Genomic DNA, 11,794 nt, shown 5'->3' on the forward strand with positions numbered 1-11,794 from the left:
GTCCATTTCTAGGTTGCTCATTGGTAAATAGGAGTCATGTTTTCTTGCTTTCATACTACACGACTTTAAATTTTGATACTTGAGAAAAACTCCGTGGGAGACAACACGTGAAAGTAAAAAAGTTTAGAGAACAACTCTTGAATCAATATTTTCTACTTTGCATCTCAATCGGTGTTCCAGGCAACTACTTTGCATCTCCAGAGTTGTTTGAGGTAAGAGAGCGATGAGAAATGTCTCATGGCATGGATGTCTTCGTAAAAATTGTGGGAAGAAACAACCTCTAAATTTATGATTTTGCTGTACGTAACAGAAGAATTTCGATTGCTAATTGTGAGTTAATTACTAATTTATTATTGTGCTCTTTAGATGCATGTTATTTTATTTGTGTAAATTTTACTCATTGTTTAAGAATTAACTTTTTGATAAACCAATTAATCTTTGATGTTTTGATCGTCTTTTACTATAATGATTTGAGATTTAACGTTTATAATTTTGAAGTTATAATTGATGAACTCAGATTTTGGATCTAATTTATATAAATTGTGCATTTAAAAAATTAAAGTGATCTATAATTTGTGTGTATTTATTTAACCGAGTTTTACTCGTGAAACTATTATTTAGATATAAAATTAGACTCAATTGAATTAAATTTAAAAAGGTGTAATAATAATTTGAATGCATGTCAAACACTGTAGTTAGATTTGTAAAGATGGGAAAACGTGTTGAATTGCATGGTACATTTATCCTTAGGATTGTAAAAGATAAAATAATGACTTTCATGAGTAGAATTTATTTGTGTAAATATTTTAAAACATATATCTTGAGATGTGTAATTGAGAGCATATGTGTTTTGCTTTGAGGTGCTTGTGAGTATAATAATTTGAGTTCTTATGATGTGTTTTGATGTGCCTACAAATTGAGTATAGAAATTGACTTTAAAATGTAAGAGTACAAATTATGTTTGATTATTTGATATATACACTAATTTATGCATTGAGGTGTTATAAATTATGTTATAGAGAAGGACCTCAATGGTCTTTTACTTTGACTTAAAAGATTTTATAGTAGTAAATGTTTTGTCTACATTCTAGTACCAGTAAAATTGTTATATATCAATGTATACGTGAAAAAGTAAATTTGAATCTCACATTCTATAAATCTAGATAAATTAAGTATTATATAAATAAAATCCAATAGTCTATTTTCTTAATGTTTTATATTAAAGATGAGGTCAAATTTTGTTGTATTGTTGATTTGTGATTAAATAATATAATAAAAGATAAAGTAAAACAATAGATACAATTTTATTTTATTTTTAAAGTAAAAGGATAAGAATAATGTGATATCCCATTTAATAGAAATTTTCTAGTAAATAAAACATCACATATTATAATAAAATAGAGCAACGAACAAGAAGTATATTAAAATTAACCCTTACAGTCATCCAAATATACTGATTAAATAGAAAGATCATGGGTATAAAACAACCCAACAACAAAAAGCTAGAGACATAACACAATTTCTCAAAAGATTGCTCAACAAAGCACGAAATATAAAGAAAAATAGTTCTTCAAAAGATGCTCAATAAAGAGTAAGATCTAACATCTAATCTAGATAACGACATCACCTCCATCTTGATTTTCAGCAAGTGTCTCCACATCTGCTCACACCAACATTTTGGTGATCATTGTAAAAAGGAAACACAACAAAGAAAAATGCACAAAGAAATTTAAGCATTCATTCATAAATATAGTTACATAAGCACATCATCCAAGAAACACATAATGGAGAAAAGAAATATTAACTCACAAAGTTTTCACTCAATTAAACACCCAACTAACTCTTGACTCGATATCCAGATTATGCCCTTGACATAGAATTCTAAGGAAGTATGCACCTACGTTGATTTCTAAACTTTGCAGAGTCTAGCCATAAGGGGTTGTCACCCAATTAATCACAAGGTTAATCCCAATATGTCTCAGACTCAAACACCTCCCAAGACTAGGATCTCATACCACTCTCACTACATAATCACTCTACTCTACGTGAGTGTGAGTGATTATTAGAGTTCAGAATACATTCATTATTGAGACATCTCCTATATCAAGACATATACTAATGAAACCATCACCAAGAATATCCCTTGAAACTCTTTTATTATCAATTCCACATGTTATCTCACAATAATTATCCTCTCAAGCTAGACACATCAAGTACAGGTAAAAAAATGCCACATCATTTATGCACAGTTTCGTACATCATATTTTTAACATTAACCCAATCAATGTTAAAATAAGGAATTAAAATTCTGCAGCAATTCTCGCTTAAGATAGAAATTTTTGCTTAAGCTAGAAATTCTCACTTAAGCTAGAAATTCTCCCTTAAGCTAAAATTCGAACAAAACACAAGGTGGAATTATGCTATTCTCACTTAAATCGTTTGGGCTAGACTGATCTCGCTTAAGCTAGAAATTCTTACTTAAGATAGAATAATAGGTTTTTATTAATTTCAGCATGCAAAAACCAAAAATCTCAAATAAAGAAAACACAACCACTCCAATTTCAGTACACTCATCAATTTAACACGTCAAGATGCAATCAAATATCAAGATAAACAATTTATTTCGAAATCTAAAAGAAAATCCTAACTTCTCTTATCTCGAACTGTTACTATTCTTGACGAGAAGAAAGCCCTTGGTGGAGATGAGCACCACAATCCCAACACAGAACAAAGAAATGAGAGCACGGGGAGATGGAAACAAGGCTTTATACAAGACCCCAAACTGAAAGTGAAATATACAATATGTGGGTTTGAAGATTTTGACTTACATAAGGAAATAATATATTCGCTCAACTATGTGGGAGACTCCAGAATGACCCTAACTCAGCTTCTGTTTAAAAAAGAGAAATATTGAACTGTTTGAAATTGAGGAGGCAAAGAGAAAAAATTAAATAAACAACTAAAAAGATTCCTAAAAAAACAAGTGGATTGACTTTGAACCCTTTAAATTAAACCAGACCCAAAATTTTAAATAAAAATGAGCTTTACAAATACTATAAATATTATACTATGAAGAAATTAGTTAGAATTTTTTTATTTTATTTATGTTTTCCGGTAATAATTATTTATAACAATGAATAGATAACTTTTTGTATTTTCTAGGATTTTATTTTTCAAAATAAACTTAATTTGAAAAAGTATTCTCAAATTGATTTCTCACACTATATTTTTTTCAAGTTAGAGCTATTTATTGTGCATGTTCTAAATTCAACTTTCAAGGTGAATTCTCACTTGCACTGTAGTTCTGGATGCCAATAAACAAGTTCAAATTCGACTTTCCATGAACCAAATTCTATAAATTTTTCTTATTTTTGTTACACCTTTTTTAATATAATTCTAACTTCAGTTTTGCAATATAATTGATTATAAATTTTTTTATTATTATAATAGTTTGTACAAAAATTTAATAAAGTTAAAAGATATAAAATGTTGTAACATATTATTCGTATAAACTTATAAAAAAAAATGAAATGCAATAGAAGAATTATGAACCAACATTGATTTGTTTGTCAAAACTAAATATTTTTTTAAAAAACGTTTTTTTAAAATTAGTTTTAGAAAAGTTTTAATTTTAATTCTTACATAAAAATAAATATATATTTATTTATATTGAGGAAATTAATATTTGAGATATGTTAAGATTTGATATTTTGTTATCTTCTTGTCTTTATCTATACATATTACATGAATAAAATAAATCATAAGCTTCTTTGTATGATATTTCTCATTCTTATATTTTCAAAATCTCGAAATCTTGATAATGACACATAGTTGTCATCTTAAGAAACTTGTATAATGAAAGGAGAAGAAATTTCTTACACATAGTTATTCCATTATTTAATAGTGAAAGTATGATATATAGATTGTAAAAAATGTAAACTTATCTAAAACAATTATGTTCATGGAAAGTTGTGGGAGAGAATTACATCGTTGATTTGCTGCCTTGAAATTTCACCATAATTCAAATCAAAATGTGCAAGAAAAAAAGGACAAAGAAGAGAAATGCAAAATTATGTTTGTTTGTTGGTATATCATAAATGATCCTTACCATAATCATGATTATAAAGTCATACGAAAAAAATTGAGATAATTTGAAATGAAAATAAGAAGGAAAAGATAAGATTGAAGACATGAAAGTGGTAAAGTTGCTAATGAAGTTTGAGTTGCAAATAATGAAAAAGTATGAGACAATTAAGGAATATTCAAACAAATTGTTAGGTATTATTAACAAGATAAAATTTTCGAATAAGGAGTTTCCAGGTTTTAAAATTGTTGAAAAATTACATGTTACTTCTTTGGAGAACACAAAACATTAAGCATATGTTACTTCTTTGGAGAACACAAAAATTTGTCTACAATTACTTTGATAGAAGTCATAGATGTCTTGAAAGCACGAGAAAAAAAATAATTAAAGAAAATCATACAATCGAAGGAACTTTAGTTCATACTAGCAAAAGAGTTGTCAATGTCAATAACAACAAAAGAAACAAATACGACTAAAACAACAACACAAAGCTTTTCATCTTGTCCTTATTGGAAGAAAAACAATCACCAACACAACAAATGTTGGTGGAGGCTGTATACAAAATGTCACAAATGTGGTCATGGCGCAAATATGATAATTTAGGAGATGTAGGAACTACTTGTTGCAGCGTTACGTGTTACAACAAACATTACAACCAACAAACGTATGAAAGGTCCACTAATAGATAATGATTGTACAAACCACTTGAGTCATAATTGAGAAATTTTTAAAGAACTCGACAAATAAGATACTTTTAAAGTAAGAATTGAAAATGGAGAACTTGTTATGAATGTATTAGAGAAATTACGATTAAAATTCATTTTAGTTACAAATTAACTTTTAATTATTTATATGTTCACGAGATTAATTCAAATTTGTTAAGTGTTGTTCAATTGTTAGAGAAATATTACAATGTGTCTTTTGAGAATAAACTTTGTGTGATTAAATATACAAACAATTAAAGAATATTCAAAGTTAACGTGAGACATAATTTTTTCTTTAAAATTGATGGAAGAGAAATTTGCTACATATGAAGAATCAAAGTAAAAAGGAGTATTTGTATCTCTCAAAGAAGTTTAATGTCCAAGTAGATAAAGAAAAAATGAAGAATCACATAACATTATTAAAAGTCCAATGTTACTAGCACAACATTCATAATAGACAAAGAAGATGAAATTGATAAAAGAAAAAATATAACAAAAAGTATCATTTCGAATGAAAATATAATCCCATAGAAAAAGAAAAATCAAGAATTACAAACAAAAATGAAAAAATAAACATTAGAGAAAAGAAATCAAATTTGAAATTCAAATGAATAATTATTAAGGCAATCTTCCGGTACATCCAATAAGTCCACATCGCTTAGGAGTTGAGGTTAAGCGAAATTTAAATACTCCTACATTCCTTCCCTCCGAAGTATTTTTTAAAGACAAAACCGTGATGAAACTCCATGCTGCTCCAAAGCAGATAATACCTCGAGAACGCGGTATTATGAAACGCGCTTGAAATTAAAATTAAAAAAATATTTAATATTCAATATTATATATATATATATAATAAATAAATAAACTTCGTATAACATATGTTTTATATTTCCAAATATCTCAAAATTTCTACAAATAAAATCCGGTAAAATGATTTATATTTTGAAAAACAATACTTATGTGATCAACACAATATACAAAATTTTTGCAACAGACGAAAATTTGCACTTAATAAAATTCATATTAATCTCATATCAATAATAATTATATTCTATCAATTTCATTTATTTTTCCTACATAATCTTTAACTCTCAAATAATATGTAGTCGTCACTATATATATATATATATATATATATATATATATATATATATATATATATATATATATATATATAAAATTAAATATAAAATTTATATGTATTTTTATATAACTTTTTCTATAAATTATTACATAATTAATTGTTTTCATATTTTATTACCAAACTTATAACATAAAATAATGATTTTAATAATGATTTTAAATAATTTTACCTTCTTAGTGTACTGTTACAAACCTTTAAAACTCCTTTCAATTTTTTAGTACTACAAAAATTAATAATCATAATGATAATTACAAAATTTGTTAGATTAATAACAATTTATATTTTACATTTATTTACACAACACAAAATAATATTTTTTTAAACCACTAAATTTATTTTATTTTTATAAGTCAGAAATTTAATTTTTTTTTTCATAATAAATTTTTATTTTGAGTTTTTAAAATTTGTCCTTTTTATTTTGAAAAGTTTACAAAAAGAAGAAAAATATATCTTTCGACGCTGGAAAACTATTATGCACAATTGAAAATTCAATTTATCTTCTACCGAATTCTAACTTGTCAAATGAACAAAAAATTCAATTTATCTTCAACCGAATTCTAACTTCTCCAATGAACAAGTATAATTTGAAAAAACAAGATGTAATAATCCATTTGAGAAAAAAAATTATACTTTCTGGTGGTTAAAACTTTACCACTTAAATATATTCTTACAGATTCTCAACCTCGTAATGCTGCTTTAGGACAAATAGAGACTAACCCTAAATAGGTCTAATTTTATAGTTTTAGTTTTAATAGTCAGTCACGGAAAGTCAAAATCTTTACATATCAATGACTCTCACGCGGTTTGCATGACTTGCTATATACTCCACAGCGTTCGCACGTGCCGATCAAATCCGGCACGTGTTTCCAAGTCTTCTCATTGAGACAGATAAAATTGAATACTGTAATCTTTCTACCGTTTGTCTCTTAGCTGAACTCTTCTCCCTCTCTCTCTATCTATCTGCGGCGGTTTCTGGTCACCGGAGATCTTGACGATGTCGGTGAGTTGCAATCGCATCCTTATTACTATTTGACGAATCATTTCCGTATTTCTAAATTTCTCTTTCTGAATGTGCGTACTCCATGAAACACTGTCACCGCAGTATAATTTTCGGTATGTGGAGCAGGTTTCGTACCCAAAGCTTGTTCAGTACAGTGAGAACGCGGAATAGTAGATCTGTCTTAGTTTTATTTTCTTTGAGATCGTGCTGTCTGGGTTGTTCATATGAATTTATTATGTGTTACTAATATTTGGCATTTCGATTTGGAAAGTTCTGTTTGGTGCTTTATTGTTTCTTTGTACCTTGACTTCGGAGAGAAATTGCAATCTATCGGACCAATAAAGTTTATGTTATTTGATTTATGTTCTGGATGTTCTTAAGTTACTGTTCTGTAGTTGTGGTGTGATTTTCATTTAAGAGTTTGTAATAATGATATCTAATTGATACGTTTACAGATTCTGGAGAGCTTTATCTTGAATGTTTTGATTGAAATTTATCTGTTTCATCTGCCCTGCACTGATGTTCCCCCTAAAATGGATTGAATAGTATGACTAATGTTAAATTGGAGGATTGACTAGCGGGATTAAAAAAGATGCTATGTTTTTCTTCAAACTTGTTTAATAATTATTCCGATAAATTTATCTGATGGGTAAAGAGTGAAGACAATATCTTAGTAATCCTTGTAAAGTGGTCATGCAAATGTATAATTTTAACAATAACCATATCTCATTACCTAGCTGATTTTATTTATGGGTGATAGGGGTTGGTTCAGGTGAATAAGATATCTGTATGTATTCGTCATTTTTTTTTACTTTTTTTTTTAAGCCAGGCTTCTTTGTTTTCCAAATTAAGTTTGTTAAATGTTTAACTCTCCCACATAAGTTATGTCCCCTTTCTGACTTTTTATACAAGATCGGGTTAATATGTGAATGATAGTTATAAGGGGCAATTATCAACATTTAAAAAATGTAAGAGAGAATTGACAGCTTGATAATAGTTATGTTATTTATATGTATACATACATATATATATATATATATATATATATATATATATATATATATATTTTATCATTACTGATAGTCTGATGCAGCATCACGTCGGAAGTTTCCAATTTTAGGAAATGTGCTTCAGTATTGATTAGTGGTATATGCTTTGATTTTCTCCTAATGCGTGAGATTTCAGAACAAGTGTGCATATAAGGAGGTGGATTCTCCGCGCTGTTTTAACCTTTTAGTATTACATTATTTTCTTTCCAGATAAAAACTATTAAAGTCAGTAATGTTTCCTTGGGAGCAACTGTGCAAGATATTAAGGAATTCTTTTCCTTTTCTGGTGATATTGAATATGTTGAAATGCAGAGGTCAGTAAGTTGCTTTGTTTGGTGTTTTACTCCTTTTTCTTAGTGTTTTACCCTTAAGTTTTATTATACAAATTGTAAGTTTATATATTAATGCAGTTATGATGAACGGACTCAAATTGCCTTTGTTACCTTCAAGGATCCACAAGGTGCCGAGACTGCAGTATTATTATCGGTAATCTGCCTCTCATTTGTCACCAGTTAGTATATTTTTGTGTCAATTATCGAACATGATTCTTTATAGAATTATTGAGTGTGGCAAACAACTAATAAAGTTGTCCTGTATTGACAACCAAAACAATGTTCATTATTAAAAGTTGAAGATTCAGGATTGCATGTGATTATGCAACATTGACTGACACAGCAAGATAATGCAGTATCAGCAACTTACTCAAAAGAATAGATTATATTTGATAATTTCAGAACCATTTTGTGTTACATGTTTCAAAACATGCCACTTTAAAGGCTTTTGAAGGTCCTCTTTTCTTGAATTTCTATAGCATATGTTGGTTAATCTTCAACCTGCCTGAATGTTTGTATTTCATTGTTTTACTGTGTCCTAAAATTCAAAAGCATCTTTGATTTTTTCTGTCTGCAACATATGCATGTTTATCTTCGACACGCATTAATATTTCCGTGTCACTGTGTTACCGTGTCCCACCATTCAGAAGTTTGTTCATTTTATATTTTCCTGTATTTTGGATTTTTTGCTGTCTGCAAACATATGCGTGTTAATTTTGGAGCTTCATATGTAACATCCTTCCCATTCATTTCCCAATACAAAGTTAAATGTTTTGAAAGAAGTTGGTTCTGATACTGATATGGATGTCAATGTTAGCTTATATTAATTATCCATTGTTTCATTTTGTTCACAACAAGTGGTTCATACTAAACCTCTTTCTTATGTAAATAATTTTCCCTATCCTGCAAGTTCGGACTTCCTTTTACTATTATTTTCAGTAATCTTATTGGATTTGTATTGATTCATGAGAATGTTCTGGAAACATTTCATTCTCTGCTTTTGATAGAAAAATCATTTTACTACTGGAACTATTTTGGAAGTTTTCATCATCTTTGAATATTATTGATGCTAATGGTGACTTATTTTCCATGCGGTCCTAGCGAATAATCTGTCTTATTTATGGGTGATTCTGTGTAGCAATTGAAAAGAAAATATTAAGTGGAACTTGGAGGTGGTTGATGTTGCCTCTGTATGGAATGTGTGTAATATATTTATTAGTACTACAATAATGTTATGATAGGTTATACCCGGAGTTTAAAACATTGTTCATCACCTGCTGCTACATTGGTAAATGTTTATTTTTTTCCCAGTACTGTATGTTGTTGGTCATTGAAACATGCTACAATGTCATCCAGTGGATATGAGATTTCCAATGAGTCATCTAACATGAGTCTAATAACAATGGCATAATAGTCCTAAAGAACTTGACTTGGATAGACTATCTTAGTAAGTAGATTTATGCCTAACTTAACTTTACAATACAGGTTTGTGAGATAAGCATTACACCCAACTTTATATCTTATAATTTGATCTTATTTCTAGTCGACGTAGGATTCCATCACACTATATAATTAGCCCCTTAAATGACATCAAATTGATACCCCTTAAATGACATCAAATTGATCCATGAAGAATGAAACCGGTGGCATTAAATTTCATTGATAAATGGAGAAGCAATGTGATACCAAATGTTACCATGTATGTCTATGGAAAACTAAAATGGATGTATATTTGTTCCTTTAATGTAGAATTTTATATAGCCTGAGGTCATATTAAAATTTAACTAAGTTTCAATATTTCAGGGAGCAACGATTGTTGATTTGTCAGTTACAATAGCACTGGATCCAGATTACAAGATTCCACCTGCTGTCTTGGCATCATCTGTAAGCTTTGTAAAGATCCTCTACTTATAAAGTACCTAATGATTTTGCCTAACAACTGTAATATTTTTCAGGCAACAGAGGGTAAAACTCCTGGTGGTGCTGAATCTGCTTTACGGAAGGCAGAGGATGTGGTGACCAGCATGCTTGCCAAGGGTTTTATCTTAGGTAAGGATGCTGTTAACAAAGCAAAGACTCTTGATGATAAACACCAGTTATCTTCCACAGCTTCGGCAAAAGTTACTTCTTTTGACCAAAAACTTGGGCTTAGTGAGAAAATAAGTGCTGGTGCTTCTGTTGTAAGTGGTAGAGTTCGAGAAGTGGATCAAAAGTTTCAGGTTTCAGAGAAGACCAAATCAGCATTTGCAGTTGCAGAACAGAAAGTCAGTACTGCAGGGTCTGCTATAATGAAGAATCGATATGTGCTCACTGGGACTTCTTGGGTTACTGGTGCTTTTAATAGGGTTGCCAAGGCAGCCGAGGATGTTGGACAAAAGACAAAAGAGAAAGTAGTACATGCAGAAGAGGAACAGAAGCGAAAAGTAGAAGACCAATATGCACAGGTCCTTTCTGACTCCCCGAAAGCAGCTGCAACTAGCGATTTCCACTCTTCCAAGCCTGCTCCTGCTCAGGGTTTGATCCTCTGATTTGCTTCTTGTACATACCTTCTTTGAAACTCTTGCAAATTGTTTCCATGTGAACCCCACCCTTTTATCTGATTGGAAATGAATGTAACACTGGTTTTACTGGTTAGATGCACAATTTTGCAGTTGCTTATTACTTCCATAAACAAGATAAAATGAATGTTCCCAGGTTTGAAATGGTTTGTTTCCATGGTCTTGCCCGCTCCCGCCATCTGTTTGGTAGCATAATAACTTTTGTGGTTGAGGCGCCTCTTGTGCTTCAATAAGTATGTTTGGTTGAACTCGTGCAAGAAAAGGTATATTTGCTTTAACCAAATGTGGACTTTTTATATGCCAATTAAATTGCCGGCTGAATATCTAAAGTACCCGCGCTATTTTGATTTTTTTTTTTAATTCAAAACAAGACATTAGGGTTTTTGGCTAGTTCAAGATGTAAAAGGGTGGAAATGATAAACAAAAGGACTAGGTTTAGTGAGATTATGTGATACGGGGAAGTTATGGGTTAAAATTATACTAATAAAATTGAAGAACTTTATTTGCTTTTTTTTACCAAACGTTGGTCCTACAAAGACTTTGGTAGAAGCTTCCTACTATTGAGGTCGAACACTAGACTACATTCTTAGTAAACAAGATTTGTAAGGTAAAAATAGCTTAGTAAAATGGTAAAATGGTAAAAGGTTAGATATAATCTTTTAACCATGTGGGCCAAATGATATTGGAGAAATGAGGAGCTAGATCGGGGAAATGAACGTATGAAAAAAAAGTGAGGAACTAGTTGGGGGAAAATGAAAGTATGTGGTGGAGGAATATTGGAGTGTTGGTTTAATGAGATGTTTTTGGTTTGTTATTATATCTAGAGAAAATTGAAATTAGTCATTCTTCAAAATTTTGAGTCAATTTAGTTTTTCATCTTTAGACATGTGTAAATTTTGTTATTTTTAACCAATTTTTGTTAA

At 29.7% G+C, this 11,794-nt stretch overlaps 1 protein-coding gene across 1 annotated transcript; it reads left to right on the top strand.

Moving 5' to 3' along the window:
- The first annotated feature begins 6,694 nt into the window (after positions 1–6,694).
- LOC114177653 (binding partner of ACD11 1) lies at positions 6,695–11,026 on the top strand. Its single transcript, XM_028063089.1, has 5 exons — positions 6,695–6,932; positions 8,192–8,295; positions 8,392–8,467; positions 10,117–10,197; positions 10,269–11,026. The coding sequence occupies exons 1-5, from the start codon at positions 6,927–6,929 to the stop codon at positions 10,839–10,841; spliced, it is 840 nt and encodes a 279-aa protein (XP_027918890.1). The 5' UTR covers positions 6,695–6,926; the 3' UTR covers positions 10,842–11,026.
- Positions 11,027–11,794: the final 768 nt, after the last annotated feature.

Source organism: Vigna unguiculata, chromosome 3 (assembly GCF_004118075.2).
Source record: "Vigna unguiculata cultivar IT97K-499-35 chromosome 3, ASM411807v1, whole genome shotgun sequence".
Classification (NCBI taxonomy): domain Eukaryota; kingdom Viridiplantae; phylum Streptophyta; class Magnoliopsida; order Fabales; family Fabaceae; genus Vigna; species Vigna unguiculata.